General features: G+C 41.7%; 1 protein-coding gene across 3 annotated transcripts in view; it reads left to right on the top strand.

The window, feature by feature from the left end:
- The window catches only part of hydin (HYDIN axonemal central pair apparatus protein), a 1,146,554-nt gene that overhangs the window by 148,317 nt on the left and 978,650 nt on the right, over positions 1-19,587 (top strand). For all 3 annotated transcript variants that reach the window (XM_059992477.1, XM_059992476.1, XM_059992474.1), the window contains exons 4-5: positions 14,295-14,414; positions 17,575-17,709. In XM_059992477.1, the coding sequence (XP_059848460.1) occupies positions 14,295-14,414; positions 17,575-17,709 (255 nt within the window). The remainder of the gene's footprint in view (positions 1-14,294; positions 14,415-17,574; positions 17,710-19,587) is intronic.

The raw sequence follows: 19,587 nt of genomic DNA, 5'->3' as shown, positions 1-19,587 counted from the left end.
TCACTTTATCGATCTCTGTTTTCACTTTGACGTGAAAGGGTGTTGATCAATGTCAAAGAAAGTCAAATTAAATCCGCTGTGTTTCAATGTTGCGAAGTAATAAAACATGAAAACTCCCAAGGGAGATGAATATTTTTATAGTGACTGTATAGAACTAATGATTTTTTTTTCTAGTGCATCCTAGACAGCGCAAAGCAATCAATGAATTTTTAAAAAAGCTTGACTTTGTCAGGTTGTGTTTTACCAATAGATCTGTTCTCATTAGGTAGTATTTACAGACAGGAATTGGTTTCGAGGGAAAACCGAACAAGTTGCTTTAGAAGCCAGTTAAAAAGAACATTGTGAATTAAAGTTGTGAATATTACTGGCATTAACAGTGAAATGGAATATGTGCCTGATGTGCTCTGGCACTACAGCAAAACCACAATTTTTATGGTGCATTTTAATGTTTATCGAATTTCACAGCATTCTGCTAAAAGTGATTGAATGCCTCAGTACATATACTTGAATGTTACTGCAGCATTAGAGAGAAAAAGTTTTAATTAACATAAGACCGTAAGACCATAAGACAAAGGAGCAGAAGTTGGCCATTCGGTCCATTGAGTCTGCTGCACCAGTTTATCATAAGCTGTTCCATTCTCCCATTTAGTCCCACTTCCCCGCCTTCTCACCATAACCTTTGATGCCCTGGCCACTCTGATACCTATCAATCTCTGCCTAAAATACACCCAATGACTTGACCTCCACTGCCACCCATGGCAACAAATTCACCACCCTCTGGATAAAAAAATATCTTCGTATCTCTGTTCTGAATGGGCGCCCTTCAATCCTTAAGTCATGCCCTCTTGTACTAGACTCCCCCACGGTGGGAAACAACTTTGCCATATCCACTCTGTCCATGCCTTTCAACATTTGAAATGTTTCTTTGAGGTCCCCCCTCATTCTTCTAAACTCCAAGGAGTACAGTCCAAGAGCGGTCAAACGTTCCTCATATGCTAACCCTCTCATTCCCGGAATCATACCAGTGAATCTTCTCTGAACCCACTCCAACGTCAGCACATCCTTTCTTAAATAAGGAGCCCAAATCTGCATACAGTATTCCAAGTGTGGTCTTACCAGTGCCTTATAGAGCCTCAACATCACATCCCAGCTCATATACTGTATTCCTCTAGAAATGAATGCCAACATTCACCTTCTTCGCCACTGACTCAACCTGGAGGTTAACTTCACAAGGACTCCCAAGTCCTGTTGCATCTCAGAACTTTGACTTCAGACAGACATACTTTATTGATCCTGAGGGAAATTGAGTTTCATTACAGCTGCACCAACCAAGAATAGTGAAGAAATATAGCAATATAAAACCATAAATAATTAAATAATAATAAGTTAATCATGCCAAGTGGAAATAAGTCCAGGACCAGCCTATTGGCTCAGGGTGTCTGACACTCCGAGGGAGGAGTTGTAAAGTTTGATGGCCACAGGCAGGAATGACTTCCTATGACGCTCAGTGTTACATCTCGGTGGAATGAATCTCTGGCTCATTCTCTCCCCATTTAAATAATACCTGTTTATTTCTTCTACCAAAGTGCATTACCATACACTTTCCAACGTTGCATTTCATTTGCCACTTCTCTGCCCATTCCACCAATCTATCCAAGTCTGTCTGCAGACTCTCTGTTTCCTCAGCACCACCGGCCCCTCCACCTATTTTTGTATCATCAGCAAACTTAGCCACAAAGCCATCTATTCCATAATCCAAATCGTTGATATACAATGTAAAAAGAAGCGGCCTTAACACGGACCCCTGTGGAACATCACTGGTAACCGGCAGACAACCATAATGGGATCCTTTTATTCCCACTCTCTGTTTCCTGCCAATCAGCCGACGCTCTATCCATGTATGTAACTTTCCCGTAATTCCATGGGCTCTTATCTTGTTTAGCAGCCTCATGTGCGGCACTTTGTCAAAGGCCTTCTGAAAATCCAAATACACAACATCCACTGCATTTCCGTTGTCTAGCCTACTTTTAATTTCCTCAAAAAATTGCACTAGGTTTGTCAGACAGGATTTTCCTTTAAGGAAACCATGCTGAGTTCTGCCCATCTTGTCATATGCCTCCAGGTACTCTGTAACCTCATCCTTGACAGTCGACTCCAACAACTTCCCAACCACAAATGTCAAGCTATCAGGTCTACAATTTCCTTTTTGCTTCCTTGCCCCCTTCTTAAATAGCAGAGTGACATTTGCAATCTTCCAGTCCTCCGGAACCATGCCAGAATCTATTGACTTATGAGAGATCATTGTTAATGCCTCCGCAATCTCCACAGCTACTTCCTTCAGAACACGAGGGTGCATTCCATCTGGTCCAGGAGATTTATCTACCTTTAGACTATTCAGCTTCCTGAGTACTTTCTCTGTTGTAATTGTGACTGCGCACACTTCTCTTCCCTGATACCCTTGAGTGTCCGGTATACTGCTGATGTCTTCCTCAGTGAAGACTGATGCAAAGTACTTGTTCAGTTCCTCCGCCATCTCCTTATCTCCCTTTACAATTTCTCCAGCATCATTTTCTATCGATCCTATATCTACTCTCACCTGTCTTTTACTCTTTATATACTTGAGAAAGCTTTTAGTATCTTCTTTGATATTATTTGCCAGCTTCCTTTCATAGTTCATCTATTCCCTCTTAATGACCTTCTTAGTTTCCTTTTGTAAGCTTTTAAAAACTTCCCAATCCTCTGGTTCCCACTAACTTTTGCTTCCTTGTATGCCCTCTCCTTTGCTTTAACTTTGGCTTTGACTTCTCTTGTCAGCCACGGTTGCATCCTTTCTTCATTCGAAAATTTCTTCTCTTTTGGAATATATCTGACTTGCACCTTCCTCACTTCTCACATAAACTCCAGCCACTGCTGCTCTGTCGTCCTTCCCGCTAGTGTCCCTTTCCAGTCAACTTTGACCAGTTCCTCTCTCATGCCTCTGTTATTTCCTTTACTCTACTGAAATACCAACACATCAGATTTCGGCTTCTCTTTCTCAAATTTCACAGTGAACTCAATCATGTTATGATCCTTCACCTCAATCTCTCTAAACACCTCTGGTTCATTACACAATACCCAATCCAGTACAGCCGATCCCCTAGTGGGCTCAACAACAAGCTGTTCTAAAAAGCCATCTTGGAGACATTCTACAAATTCTCTCTCTTGAGATCCAGTGCTGACCTGATTTTTTCAATCCACTTGCATGTTAAAATCCCCCACAATTATCATAACACTGCCCTTCTGGCAAGCCTTTTCTATTTCCTGTTGTAATTTGTAGTCCACATCACTGCAGCTGTTTGGAGGCCTGTATGTAACTGCCATCAGAGTCCTTTTGCCCCTGCAATTTCTTAGCTCAACCCATAAAGATTCTGCACCTTCCGATCTTAATTCACTTTTTTCAAATGATTTAATATAATTTCTTACTAATAAAGCCACGCCACCCCCTCTGCCTACCTGCCTATTCTTCCGATACACAGTGTATCCTTGGACGTTCAGCTCCCAGAGATATGCATCCTCTAGCCACGTCACAGTGATGGCCACGATATCATACCTGCCAATCTGTAACTGTACGACAAGATCATCCACCTTATTCCTTATGCTGTGAGCATTTAAGTATAGCACCTTAAGTGTAGTATTTGGTACTTTTTGCTTTGATTGCACTGCAACTTTATTGCACTGCAACTCATCCCCATCACCATTTCCAAATTTGCCCCATCACCATTTCCAAATTTGCCCCATCACCTGCCTGTCCTTCCTGACATCTTTACTGCTCACTATCTTAGATTGATTTCTGTTTTCCCCCCCTCCGCTCTATCATTCCGGTTCCCATCCCCCCGCCAAATTAGTTTAACCCTCCCAAACAGCTCTATTACAATATCCCACTAGGATATTGGTCCTCTTCTGGTTCAGGTGTAACCCGTCCTTTTTGAACAGGTCATACTTCCCCCAGAAGAGACTCCAATGACCCAAGAATCTGAAGCCCTGCCCCCTGCACCAGTCTCTCAGCCACACATTCATCTGCCTGATCCTACTATTCTTGCCCTCGCTAGCATGTGGCACAGGTAACAATCCTGTGATTACTACCCTGGAGGTCCTGCTTCTCAGCTTCCTTCCTAACTCCCAGATATCTCTCTTCAGGACTTCCTCCCTTTTCCTATCTATGTCATTGGTACCAACATGTACCAAGACAGCTGGCTGCTCACCCTCTCCCTTCAGAATATTCTGGACCCAATCCTAGACAACCCGTACCCTGGCACCCGGGAGGCAACACACCATGTGGGTATCTCTATCAGGCTCACAGAATCTCCTGTCTGTTCCCCTGACTATGGAATCCCCTATGACTACCTCATTTCTCTTCTCCCTTCTTCCCTCCTGCACATCAGCGCCAGTCTCAGTGCCAGAGACCCGGTCACCATGTCCGTCCCTTGTCAGGTCGTGCCCCTCAACAGCATCCAAAACGATATACTTGTTGCTGAGGGGGGCAGCCACAGGGGTGCTCTCCACTATCCGGGCATTTCCCTTCCCTCTCCTGACAGTCACCCAGTTTTCTGACCTCTGTAGCCTAGGGATGACTACCTCCCTGTAGCTCCTGTCTATCACCTCTTCACTTTCCCTAATAAGCAGTAGGTCATCAAGCTGCAGCTCCAGATCCCTAACACGGTCTCTGAGGAGCTGCATCTTGGTGCACCTGGCGCAGATGCGGCCATCAGGGAGGCTGGAGGTCTCCCAGGATTCCCACATCTGACACCCTGAACGAAGCAGTAACCCTGCATGTGCTACCTAATTCTACAGGAATGAAACAAGGAAAAATAAGTCTACTCACCCACTTACCTTGCCAAACACACAAAATTTTTAAATCATTATCTCGTACCGTTAGCTGTGTGAGCCCTGCTGTTCCTCCTCTGTCCAGGTCGATTCATCAAGGGGAAGAAAAGAGTTGATCTCTCCCTTGTCTCTTCCCATTACCACCTAAGCCTGTTGAGCCAAAGCCCTACACTCTGCTGCCACTTACTCCGCTTCCCACTCCGACTGCTGCCTGCTGTATTGGGTGGTCTTCATTTTAAACTCTCCGCGCTGTCCTATCTACGTCATGCGCCTGCGCAGTTTCGCCCTTCTTGTACTCGAAGAAGTTTAAAAAAAAACTGACTTCTTTCAGAATTTAGCACTCACGCTGCCCTTCTTGTTCTGATCCAAAAAACAACTGTTGAAAGTCCCTTTCCTTTTTAAACTCTCCGCGCTGTCCTGTCTACGTCACGTGCCTGCACAATCTTGCCCTTCTTATTCTATTAATGTTCCTTAATAGAGATTTTTAAAATAGAGAGTAGGCTCTCTCTGTCAAAATATGACATGCATATCAGTTTGCATTCCAGAAGTCAATAAGAGCTTCACTGGTCAAGTAGAATTTTTGTTTGAAAACTGTGACCTGCACATTCATATGTGGAAGTGTGGGGCTCCCAATGTTCAGGCATTCATAAGAGGTACGGGTATTTTCTCAGTCATCTCTGTGACAACATCTTGCCATGACCTCTCAACTGATGATTTTCTTCAGTTTTTTAATCAGTAATGATCCAATGAACGTGACTCTATACTCCTATCTCCCCTCTATCTTTCCATCCAGATGAAGGATTTGATCTGTAATGTCCATTGTCCTATTCCCTCTACAGATGCTGCCTGACCTGCTGAGTTCCTGCCACATTTGCAATGGAACCGTTTCTGATTTTCTAGTTGTTCTGCCTTCTTTGGCCACTTAATTTTGAGGCAAATCTGCAGAAAACCACCTGGGAGTGTGGTGATGTGGTTCCCAGTTTGGATCAGACTATCTGAGTTTTATTTGGCAGAGAGTTTATTAGCATTTTGCTTTGACTACACTCAAAAAAATGTAAAAAGTCTGTTTAATGCCAAAAAACACACAAAATGTTAGAGGAACTCAGCAGACCAGGCAGTATCTAGGAAAAGAGTACTGTTGAAGTTTTGGGCCAAAACCCTTCAGCAGGACTGAACCCGGATAATCGGTGCTGTGAAGCAGCATCTGAACTGGCTGCACCAGCAGCTCTGGACATTTACCCAGCATCCCCACTTCAAGCCTTGATGAAATTTCATATTTTAATAAGAGAAGAGAATGAAAGGCTTTCAACTCCAATGCTCCAGCTTCTGACCTGTCAGCACAGCATTTAGGGTAGTATATTTAGAATAGTGAGCATAGGCAGCAACCTTGGAATCCTATCTTACCAAGAGAAAAGACAACCAGAGACAGTGGAGATGCAATGGAAACAGGAGACAGGAAAAACATAATGAAAATTGTTAGCAATCAAATCTGTCAAATGAAATCATGCACCTCTTAACATTGCTTTATAAACTTGTCATTAGAGACTGAAAAACACTTGCTAGAAAATAACATTTCAAAAAAATTCAAATACAAACTAAAACAATAAATCTTAAAACAGCTTTCCTTGACAAACTAATGGTGATGGGTAGTACAGGCAAGATGGAGGTTCCTAAAGGCTTTTACAGATAGCTTAAGAGTAAAAGGATTGCAAGGGACAAATTGGTCCTCTGGAAGATATGTGGTGCCAAATCTTACATGGATGTTTTGCATCCTTATGGAGACTGACAGTCTATAGAAGGTGAGGCAAAGCAGCAGTGAGGCAATGGACTTCCGTACAGATTACAAAGGAAGGGACGTTTGGTCCCTTGGTGCAAATTAGGATGGACAGACCCTTAGGGCCTGACAAGGTGTTCCCTCGATCCCTGTGGGAGGTAAGTGCAGAAATTACAAGAGCTCTAACAGAAATATTTAAACCATTCGTAGTGACAGGTGAGGTACTGGAGGATAGCTAATGTTGTTCCACTGTTTAATAAAGGCTGTAAAAATAATCAGTAGTATGAAATTTATTGGAAGGTGTTCTAAGGGATCGGATATATGGATTAGGGATAGTTAGCATGGATCTGTGTGCAGTAAGTCGTGTCTAACTGATCGTAAGGAGTTTTTTGAGGAAGTTACCAGCAAAGCTAATGAAGGAAAGGCAATGGGTGTTGTCTACATGGACTTCAACAAGGCCTTTGACAAGGTCCTGGATGAGAGGTTGATCAAGAAGGTTCAGTCGATTGGCATTCAAGATGAGCAAGTAAATTTGATTAGACAGGGAATGATAGTAGATGGTTGCCTGTCTGTCTGGAGGCCTGTGACTAGTGGAGTGCTGCAGAGATTGGTGCAGAGTCTATTGGTGTTTGTCATTGTCATCAATGATCTAGAAGATAATATGATTAACTGGATCAGCAAATTGGCGGATGACACCGAGGTTAGGGGTGTAGTGAACAGAGAGAAAGACTATCAAAGCCTGCAGCGAGATCTGGACCAGCTGGAAAAATAGGCTGAAAAATAGCAGATGGAATTTAATGCAATGAGTACGAAGTGTTGCACTTTGGGAGGACCAACTAGGGTAGGTCTAACACAGTGAATGGTAGGGCACTGAGGTGTATGGTAGAACAAAGGAATCTAGGTCCATAATTCATTGCAAATGGTGTCACATGTAGGTTGTAAAGAAAGCTTTTGGCACATTGCCCTTCATTAGATGAAAATACTGAGTACAGGAGATGGATGATATGTTGAAATTGATGACGACTGATTTGGAATACTGTGTGCAGTTTTCATCTACCTACCTACAGAAAAAATGTAAATAAGAATGAAAGAAAATTTACAAGGATGTTGCTGAGACTGGAATACCTGAGTTGCAAAGAAAGATTTAATAGATTAGAACCTTATTCCCTAAAATGTAGAAAATTGAGGCGAGATTTCACAGAGGTATGAGGGGTATAGATAGGGTAAATGCAAGCAGTCTTTTTCCGCTGAGTTTGGGAGAGTCTAGAACTAGAGGGTATGGGTTAAGAGTGAAAGGTGAATTGTTTAAGGGGAACATGAGGGGAAACTTATTCACTCAAAAGGTAGTGAGAGTGCAAGTGGTGGATGTGATCTCAATTTCAACATTTAAGAGAAATGTTGTTAGGTATATGAATGGGGGGGGGTATAGACGGCAGTAGTCATGGTGCAGGTTGATGGGACTAGGTAGTTTAAATAGTTTGGCATGGACTAGATGGGCTTAACTGCCTGTTTCTGTGCTGTAGTTTTCTATTACTTGCTGTTATTTATGAGAAGTAATACAGAAACAAGACAGATGTATAGTTAGACTCAGAAACTCCAGAGTTATTGCTTTAGGTGCGCCATTGGACAAATTGACATCTCGCTGGTTTCTTCAGGACTAGGATGAAGGGCATGCAGTTCCTGAGCAAGCTGAGCAAAAGTGAACCCAGTCTTCTACAAAATGTTAAGTCATTTTAAGTAAAAGTCCTCTTTGAACAATGTGATAGCCTAAAAGTACTTCACTGCCCATGGGATTGTGTTAATCCTTCAGCAACCATTTAGGTTGTAATTCTGGAGCAGAAAAAATCGTAGGAGGGGTGCTGTGGGCCAGGATCTGGGGAAGTAATGAATGTGTGTTGGGAGGGAGGGAGGTGTGGTTAGTATTGGTGCAAGTGGGGTGAAGTTGGTCAGTAAGATGTCTCAATCTCATGCTGTGGGCTATAGCTAGGGATGGTGGAAGGTTAGGATTGAAGGAGTGCTAGTCAGCTGTTAAAACTAAGAGCATTTGTATGAGTTGGGTTCTCAACTGCACTGGGAGGTTCCCTTGCTGCCCATCAAGTAACAATACTAATGGCTGGTTGTTTGAGAACTTCCAAAGGGAGGCCCACCTCAAAACTCCATTGACTTGTTTACTCAACAAATGAGCACTACACAGGAAGTATAAAACAAATGCTGGAATCTGAAACATAGACAGAAATATTGGAAGGACACGGCCATTCAGGTAGCATCTATGGAAAGAGAAACCAGTTAATATTTTGGGTCGTTTTGAGGATGGATCCCTGACTTGAAATATTAACCGGTGTTATCTCTCTGATATTGCTTGACTGTTAATTCAACGTCTCTGTTTTTATTACACATCATAGGAATCTCAAAGTACATTTATTATCAAAGTATATATATAGAATACAACTCTGACTCGTCCTCCTGCAGGCTTGAGAAAAAGAAACTCCATGGAACCTGTACAAGAAAACATCAAACATCCAATGTGCAAAAAAAAAAGAATAAGTTGTGCAAACAGCAAAAAGCGAGTGTGAAACATCACACCAGTAGTTTTCAGTTTAGTTGAGTTCAGCGATGTGCTGCTAGCCAGTGCAGACTGCCGGGCCATTCTTCACAAAAGTGCCCCAGTCTCCATTAATCGCCCTGATCAAATTGCTCAAAAACAGCAAAATAAAGAGTAACTAGAATCCAGGAACGCATGCAACATGAACCTTAAAGTACCCCAAAATGAGTACACACCCTCGCCGATTAATCCTGGCATCAGTCATTAACCCAAGTGTGATTCTTTACCAGAAGTGCCCATTCTGAATGCTTTGTGCATGACTTGGTCATAATTATATTTCATTCCAGAAAGAAAAACAATTATGCACATATGAACAAAATAACGCTGCATAAACAATCTATCAATTGTGTAGGTAGTGCTTATCACCCTTCTCAACATTAACATACAGTGTATGAGGTCGTATTTCTCAAATTTTAATTAAAATTTTTTCCATCTTTTGATATTTTGACTTGCCTTTTCTGCTTCTTTATTTTCTCTCATTTCAATCTTTCTTTCTCATCTTCTGCATCTGGTTTGACAATGAATTGTACTTCCACATCAGTCATTAAGTCATGATTTTCAGTCATTGTTAGACAAACCTTCACTGTTATTAGCTAAGATTGTTCACTCCATTCACCGAATCCCAGAGTCCCCTACTTTGGTGTTAATAAGTGCACTTGCTATGCAACTTGCTATTCAAAAAAAATTAAAAACCCAGGCATGCAAGAGCAAGCTTTGCAACAGCATTTTCAATTAGGTACATGCTGTAGCAAAATGTGGCCCATTGTTTTGAGGTCAAGTTATTTAATTCAATTCTATTCACTAAGACCTCAACTTTGCTGGATTCAGGTTATTCCTCTAGACTGATGACACATTCTTGTGGCAAAAATCTCTAAATGAAAGGTCAAAATAGCAACCAAGTCTCGGTCTTATGAATAGGTATTCTAGGCAGAATGGGCATACTTCCCAAAATGTAATTGAAATAGATGGTAAAAAAAGGCCAAGACCACTCCACAATCTCCCTGTTTCCCACCAGATGAGGTTGTGCTCCTGGAACTTGAACTCTTGGAAACATCTTGCAACCATTGACAGTGTAACATTCTTTAAAATCAAAGTAAATTTATTATCAAAGTGTGTGTGTGTGTGTGTAAATATATATTTATCACCATATACCACCTTGAAATTCATTTTCTTGCAACATTTGTAGGAATATAAAGAATATAAAGAAATATAGTTAATGAAGAAATATACATTAATTACCAATGTGTAAAAGAAGATAAATTGTGAAAATAAACCACAAATAAATAATGCTGAGAACAGAATTTGAAATTAAGTTTGTACGTTATGGAGTAAGTTTAGAGTCGAGATGAGTGAAGTTGTCCACGCCAATTCAGGAGCTGGATGGTTGTAGGGTAATAACATTCTCATCATTTAGGCAGTTGTAATAGATTAATGGTTTTAAATTTTATATTCAAGGGGCAAGTCTGTCAAGCATCAAGTCCTTTGGTGTGGAATATACACCTCCAATTATTATTTTCTAATTTAGCATAAACGAAGTAACCTAAACTGCAAAGTGGGAGAACAAAAGTGGTCTGCCAGCCTGCTTCATGCATTTGAGTGTTTAGATGCCGTTCAGAATAAATCAGTACACTTGGCATCTATTTATCACAAGAAAAGCTGTTGTAGCCTTAAACATTATTCTTTCCTCATTCATAGTGTGATTTCATTAAATGATTTATTTTGTTTAACGTGCAAATATTATGCAGTGTTAACATAAACTACCTAGTAGAAATTTCAGCAGTTTACATTGTACATGAAATTTTATCATATGTTAAACAATAATAAATTTTATCACAAATCCCATTTTGCTAAGTTTTCATTGCACCATTTTCTGAAAATTTCAGCTAATTGTTTTTGATTAATTATATTTCCTATTGTTCTGTCAAACAGTAGAGGATATTAATGCATTCCCACTTCATTGTAAAGCATTGCAATTGCCCTGCAGTTTTTTTTTCAGTGGAAATCCACCAAATAAACGAATTATGGAGGAAGCTGAAACATATTTAACAAGGATACAAGAATGTCACAATCCATAGTTTGGACAGACTTTGTTAATTCTTTAAAATAAATTTGACATACTTAAAAACCAGAAGATTACAGAAAGCAAATATGAAATACATTAAAAATAATGAATCTTGGACAAAGCTCAGATAAGAACGTTGGGCAAAATAAGAAAATACTGCAACTTATACAAAAATGCACAAGAATACTCATTATTTGGACAAAGGATTCTAGGCAATGAAATACCTTTGAAATTGTTGAAAGAGCCATGTATGGGGCTATCATTTCTCTCCAAGTCCAGATTTAAATTGAATACGGCAGCTGTCTCTTTTGAGATATGCCACATTTGATTCTTTGCAAGTTTCTGCTGTATTCTAGAAATCAAGCAAAGCAGTGCTGACAAACTGGGGAACATATTTATAAGAACTGTTCATGCTCAGAAGGGCCATTTGACTGAAATGCTGGGCTCATTTGCATACTGTTCTTCCGCTTACTTAACCATATAACCATATAACAATCACAGCACGGAAACAGGCCATCTCGGCCCTCCTAGTCCGTGCCGAACTCTTAATCTCACCTAGTCCCACCTACCCGCACTTAGCCCATAACCCTCCACTCCTTTCCTGTCCATATACCTATCCAATTTTACCTTAAATGACACAACTGAACTGGCCTCTACTACTTCTACAGGAAGCTCATTCCACACAGCTATCACTCTCTGAGTAAAGAAATACCCCCTCGTGTTTCCCTTAAACTTCTGCCCCCTAACTCTCAAATCATGTCCTCTCGTTTGAATCTCTCCTACTCTCAATGGAAACAGCCTATTCACGTCAACTCTATCTATCCCTCTCAAAATTTTAAATACCTCGATCAAATCCCCCCTCAATCTTCTACGTTCCAATGAATAGAGACCTAACTTGTTCAACCTTTCTCTGTAACTTAAGTGCTGAAACCCAGGTAACATCCTAGTAAATCGTCTCTGCACTCTCTCTAATTTATTGATATCTTTCCTATAATTCGGTGACCAGAACTGCACACAATATTCCAAATTTGGCCTTACCAATGCCTTGTACAATTTTAACATTACATCCCAACTTTGGTACTCAATGCTTTGATTTATAAAGGCCAGCATTCCAAAAGCCTTCTTCACCACCCTATCTACATGAGACTCCACCTTCAGGGAACTATGCACTGTTATTCCTAGATCTCTCTGTTCCTCTGCATTCCTCAATGCCCTACCATTTACCCTGTATGTTCTATTTGGATTATTCCTGCCAAAATGTAGAACCTCACACTTCTCAGCATTAAACTCCATCTGCCAACGTTCAGCCCATTCTTCTAACCGGCATAAATCTCCCTGCAAGTTTTGAAAACCCACCTCATTATCCAAATTGATTCACACTTGGCAGTGGTTCTGCAGCTTAATGTTGTTTTCAGTATTATGCGAATTCAGCCCTCCCTGCAAGATTACTTACATCCTTTACAAAGTGACTTGGGTTTGTCTGTATCCTGGGAAGACTGCCAGCATCTCCCATCATTGTGGCATGAACTCATTGATTGCCAATATGCGAGAAAATGGAAGAGTGCTTGTTGTTTTGTGCTGCGACCCTTTACGTCTTGAGGTGTAGACTTTGGGGACTAATGCCCTAAGTATGCTCTCCAATACTTTCCTTACACAGAGTAAGGTTACATTAGGCAACCTATTGGTACTATTTGAAATAGGTAATAATACATTTCAGGGGTAGCAGGATGAGTACGGTGATGCAGCGAGTAGAGCTGCTTGTCTCACAGCTCCAAAGACTCAGTTTGATCTGAACCTACAGTAGGTACTACCTCTGTAGAGTGTATTTTCTTCCTGCACATCTTTCATTGTAGGATGTGCAGGTTGGTAGGCTATTGTCTAATTGAGGTAGTGTCTGTGGAATCTGATGGGAATGTTGGGAAAATAAAATAGGATCACTAAAGAATTAGTAAAAGTGGTTTGATAGACTGCACAGATTTAGTGCCAAAAGGCCTGTTTCCATGCTGTATCTTTTTATGATTCTACATTTTAATGCTAGGAAAGCATAGCAGGTGAATTTCTAAATCTAAATGGCTTAAAACTTTCTTGGTCTTAATGTGGTTTGTTTAAATTCTTTCTACATACAAAATAACTTTATTTATCTTAATGCACAGGTTGTTTTGAAACAAAAATCGTTGAACTGTAGAAGAAATTACAGAGAAAGGTTGAACAAGTTAGGCCTTTATTCTTTGGAGCGTAGAAGGTTGAGGGGGGACTTGATAGAGGTATTTAAAATTATGAGGGGGATAGATAGAGTTGACGTGGATAGGCTTTTTCCATTGAGAGTAGGGGAGATTCAAAGAAGAGGACATGAGTTGAGAGTTAGGGGGCAAAAGTTTAAGGGTAACACGAGGGGGAATTTCTTTACTCAGAGAGGGAGCTGCGTGAAACGAGCTTCCAGTAGAAGTGGTAGAGGCAGGTTCGGTATTGTCATTTAAAATAAAATTGGATAGGTATATGGACAGGAAAGGAATGGAGGGTTATGGGCTGTGCAGGTCGGTGGGACTAGGTGAGAGTAAGCATTCGGCACGGACTAGAAGGACCGAGATGGCCTGTTTATGTGCTGTAATTGTGATATGGTTATATGGTTAAATGACTTGGCCTGTACTGTGGAACGAATATTAATGTGTTTTGAAATACTTTGTAATTTATTCACAAGCCTTAGAGAGTGGGTTTTTCTGATTGTATTGACACATGTAGAATGCTGGAGAAACTCAGCAGGCCAGGCAGCATCTATGGAAAAAAAACAGTCGACTGTGCTTTATTTCCATCGACGCTGCCTGGCCTTTGCTTGGATTTCCAGCACCTGCCAATTTTCTCTTGTTTGTTGTCTGATTGTATTACTTCTTTTGTACTAAGAACTGAATGGAAGACTCATGTAATCCCATTTTAACTCTTAAAATGTTCAGAAGGTATGGTTTATTCCTTTCACTTGTTGTTTGCTTCTTTTTCAGTATTCCTCCCTGGACACTGACCAACCATTATTTCAGCCATTCCCTTCAGAAATTACCTTTCAGAACTATAAACCGTGTGAAGTCTATGAGGTACCACTGAGTCTACGCAACCATGACCAGGTCAGTGTTGTGTCCTTTATATGTACCGTGGGTTACTAAGAACAAACAGTATTCTGGAAGAACTTTTATTTAACAGCAAACACTTTTTTCACTATACAAGCTTCTTGATCATTCTGTCATTTCTGTGCATGCTCATAAATCTGTCCAATCATGTTCTTACACGTGATATCACCACAGTTAGGAAATGCTGGGATCATTGAACAAATTGTTTATGATGTTCTATTTATTGACTTGATTAGGAATTTATCTCTTCTGAGGTAGAAGTTTTGTTTTATGATCATTATTGCTAACGTTAGTAGATTATTGATGGCCAATCTTTATCTCCTGTTACTCAGTTTGTGGAAATTCTGGGAACTGAAAATATTCTCAGCCTTCTGTTCCTTCATTTCTCCCTCTTTAGTTTTTCTTTTTGAGAGAAGGCAACACAAAAATCCTGATTTACCTCTCAAGTAAATGAAGCAAAATCACAAATATTCCACCAGTCTCACTTATTATGTTAGTGGGTATAGTGAAATAAAACTGCATATGTCATGATGTTGTTATTGCTAATGGATTAATATTTTTAAAATATGTAGGACAATGTCATTTTAAGAAAGAAGTGGAGAGGAAGGAGTTGGTGCAACACTAGTTGCGACAAAGATCCAGTTTGTAGTTAAATAATATGACTTGATTTATCCTAATCAAATTCAAACCTGAAATTTAGATGATAAGACATAGGACCAGAAATTAGGCCATTTGGCCCATTGAGTCTGCTCCATCATTCAATCAGGGTACTCCTTTTTATCCCTCCTTAACTTCTTCCCTGGCCTTCCCTCCGTAACTTTTGATGTGCTGTCCAATCAAGAACCTATCAATCTCTGCCTTAAATACACACAATGACCTGGCCTCCACACCTGCACGTGGCAACAAATTCCACAAATTCACCACCATCTGGCTAAAGAGATTTCTCCACATCTCTGTTTTAAATGGATACCCCTGTATTCTGAGGTTGTGCCCTCTTGTCCTGTATTCCCCACCATCCACTTTGTATAGGGGCTTTAATTTTTAAGAATATTTATTTTTTATTTTATCGATTTTATGTTACAATTAGCATTTTTAAGAGACTATGAGGAAAATCTGGATTTGCAAGTTTTAGGTAAGTTTCAAAGAAAGGAAAGATCTGTAATATATACAGTTTTGGATGTCTCTAAAGGTTTTCTACCCAGTTAAATTTATTTCAGAAATACAAACACATCAAAATTAAAGCGAGGAAATCTGACATACCCTAAGCAGATAATGACCAGTGCATCATGATTGAATATTTTTGGTTAAAGAACAAAAATATCCTTCAGGAAATTGGGAGACTTTGCTTGCCTTTTCCTTAAAAGCATCGTTTTGTTCTGCAGTACTGCACTCAATTATCAACTTTAATAATGCACAAGAGTTTGAATCCACAGAATTTGGTTAATAAGCTAAAGTGCAAGAAACTAGGAGAATGTTCCCATGTGGGATAGGAATTGATTATTAGCTGAAAAGCAGGAAGTGGGAGTAACTCGGTTGTGGGGCTCTGCAGGAGTGTTCATAACAGCAGGCTGCAGCTCGTGGGGCTCTGCAGGGATGTTCATGACGGCAGACTGCAGCTCGTGGGGCTCTGCAGGAGTGTTCATGACGGCAGACTGCAGCTCATGGGGCTCTGCAGGGGTGTTCATGACAGCAGACTGCAGCTCGTGGGGCTCTGCAGGAGTGTTCATGACGGCAGACTGCAGCTCATGGGGCTCTGCAGGGGTGTTCATGACGGCAGACTGCAGCTAGTGGGGCTCTGCAGGAGTGTTCATGACAGCAGGCTGCAGCTCATGGGGCTCTGCAGGAGTGTTCATGACAACAGGCTGCAGCTAGTGGGGCTCTGCAGGGGTGCTCATGACAGCAGGCTGCAGCTCGTGGGGCTCTGCAGGGGTGTTCATGATAGCAGACTGCAGCTCATGGGGCTCTGCAGGGGTGTTCATGATAGCAGACTGCAGCTAGTGGGGCTCTGCAGGGGTGCTCATGACGGCAGGCTGCAGCTCGTGGGGCTCTGCAGGGGTGTTCATGATAGCAGACTGCGGCTCGTGGGGCTCTGCAGGGGTGTTCATGATAGCAGGCTGCAGTTCGTGGGGCTCTGCAGGGGTGTTCATGATAGCAGACTGCAGCTCGTGGGGCTCTGCAGGGGTGTTCATGATAGCAGACTGCAGCTCGTGGGGCTCTGCAGGGGTGTTCATGACAGCAGGCTGCGGCTCGTGGGGCTCTGCAGGGGTGTTCATGACGGCAGACTGCAGCTCGTGGGGCTCTGCAGGGGTGTTCATGATAGCAGACTGCAGCTCGTGGGGCTCTGCAGGGGTGTTCATGATAGCAGACTGCAGCTAGTGGGGCTCTGCAGGGATGTTCATAACAGCAGGCTGCAGCTCGTGGGGCTCTGCAGGGGTGCTCATGACAGCAGGCTGCAGCTCGTGGGGCTCTGCAGGGGTGTTCATGATAGCAGACTGCAGCTCGTGGGGCTCTGCAGGGGTGCTCATGACAGCAGGCTGCGGCTCGTGGGGCTCTGCAGGGGTGTTCATGACGGCAGACTGCAGCTCGTGGGGCTCTGCAGGGGTGTTCATGATAGCAGACTGCAGCTCGTGGGGCTCTGCAGGGGTGTTCATGACAGCAGGCTGCAGCTCGTGGGGCTCTGCAGGGGTGTTCATGATAGCAGACTGCAGCTAGTGGGGCTCTGCAGGGATGTTCATAACAGCAGGCTGCAGCTCGTGGGGCTCTGCAGGGGTGTTCATGACGGCAGACTGCAGCTCGTGGGGCTCTGCAGGGGTGCTCATGATAGCAGGCTGCAGCTCGTGGGGCTCTGCAGGGGTGTTCATGACGGCAGACTGCAGCTCGTGGGGTTCTGCAGTGGTGCTCATTCCCCACCTTTTAATAGTCTAAATTGATTAACTGGCTGTGAGGAAATAAAAAGAGTTTAAGAATCTTTGTGTTGTAATTTTATCAATTTTAATTGGTGGCAAAGTCGAGAGTTTGTCAAGTGGTGAAATGTCATGGTGAAAAAGTATGTCGAAGTTAAAAATCGCATTTCAGCTAAATGGGAATAATACTTTAAACACTGGATAACCACACAAAATCTTCAGTCTCCTTATAATTTCATTAATTGTGTTTTCAGGTTCCACGAATGGTTAAAGTTATTCAGGAAGATTCTCCATATTTCAGAATCGTCTATCCTAGTGATGTCTCTTGTAAAGTGGCACCAGGCATGGCCACCACGTTCAAAATCATTTTCACACCCGAGGAAAACAAGGTGTGTGAGTTACAAATGTGTTTTACTGAAATGTTTCATTCCGTTATTACAAAGTCTGAATCACGGAGGGTTAAGTTTGGCATCAAACCTGCACACACATTATTTTCTTTGGACACTTGAGTAATGTTGAAAAACGGAGTTTGAGAAGCATATAAACATTTGTAAAGCATATGAGATGCCATCAGGATAAAGTCACTTGTACAGGATCTACCTGCAGTGGATAGTGAGGTCAGCTGAGAAGATCATTGGGGTCTCTCTTCCCGCCATTACAGACATTTACACTACATGCTGCATCCGCAAAGCAAACAGCTTTATGAAGGACCCCACGCACCCCTCAAACAAATTCTTCTCCCTCCTGCCATCTGGGGAAAGGCACCGAAGCATTCGGGCTCTCACAACCAGACTATATAACAGTTTCTTCCCCAAGCTATCAGACTCCTCAATACCATTGTGGACTGAGACCAACTTACTGCCCTCTACTGTGCCTATTGTCTTGTTTATCATTTATTGTAATGCCTGCTCTGTTTTGTGCACTTTATGCAGTCCTGGGTAGGTCTGTAGTCTAGTGTAGTTTTTTTCTGTTTTTTTTTACGTAGTTCAGTGTAGTTTTTGTACTGTTTCATGTAGCACCATGGTTCTGAAAAATGTCTCATTTTTACTGTGTACTGTACCAGCAGTTATGGTCAAAATGACAATAAAAAGTGACTTGACTTGACTTTAACAAGCATCGACAGAATGGAGAATATGCAGATCACGATGCAAGATGGTATGAATTGCTGATTTGTCATCAGGTTTGTCTTTTTCCAGTGCACACTAAGCCAGTTCACTGTTGCAAACTCCCTATATTACCATCTGTCACAAGCTGAAACAGGAAAGGAAGAATGGGTTAAACTGGGTAAGAGGGAGAAAGAAGCTACAACAGAAATATCCCTTCCTGCCCTGTCTTTAAGTGATCAAACAGTTCCTGAATAGCTAACAGCGCACCTTTTATCTTTCTTCTGTCATTGATCTCTGTTTTCCATGGTTGGAATAAGGTTCATATTGTAATATAATATGAGAAATTCAGCCATTTAACCATGACTCCAAGGAATTCAACTTCATTACCAGAGCACGATGCCTGCATACCGCTATATGGTTGAACATTGCCAGTACAGTACAGGAGCAGGGTCTTCAGCCCATGATGTTGTGTTAAACTAATTAAACTCGTAATTAAATGCCTAATTAATCTCTTCTGTCAATATAACACCCATATCCTTTAATTCAGTGCACACTCATGTGCCTATCTAAGAGTTTGTTAAATGCCTCTGTCATACTTGCCTCCATTACCACCACTTGGGGTACATTCCAGGCAACTAACATTCTCTGTTTATGAAAAATCTTTACCCAGATATCTCCATTCTATTTACTCCTGCCACAAATGCATGCCCTCTGGTATTAGACATTTGGACCCTATGAGAAGCTGCCAGGAGTCCAGTCTATCTGTCTTCTCATAATCTTATAAACTTCTAAGACAGCAGTTTCCAAAGTGGGTGAAATCACCTGCCAAGCTCTCCCCCCGCCCCAACCCAGAGGCAGTGGGAGTTTCTAAGGGGATGATAAAGATAAAAGGGGCACCCAGTAGCAAGGGACAGCTGAAGGATTACTAGCTTAATTTAAGAAATGAATTACTTATTATAATCATTTGATCCTCAGTGCCTCATAATTGATTGCAATGCTAACCCACTGCTCTGTTAGACTTTGCTTGAAAGGCGTTATGATTGTTGAAAAGCAATGCAACACTTATGTATTTGGCATCATGAAAAGTCTGGACTGCCGAAAGCATGTTATTTCTGGGTCCGGCCTACTGTATTATTGCCATTTATACTGTAGTACAGTGTT

The sequence above is a fragment of the Hypanus sabinus genome, chromosome 17 (assembly GCF_030144855.1).
Source record: "Hypanus sabinus isolate sHypSab1 chromosome 17, sHypSab1.hap1, whole genome shotgun sequence".
Taxonomy (NCBI): Eukaryota; Metazoa; Chordata; class Chondrichthyes; order Myliobatiformes; family Dasyatidae; genus Hypanus; species Hypanus sabinus.
This window is presented reverse-complemented; position numbering and strand designations above follow the sequence as displayed.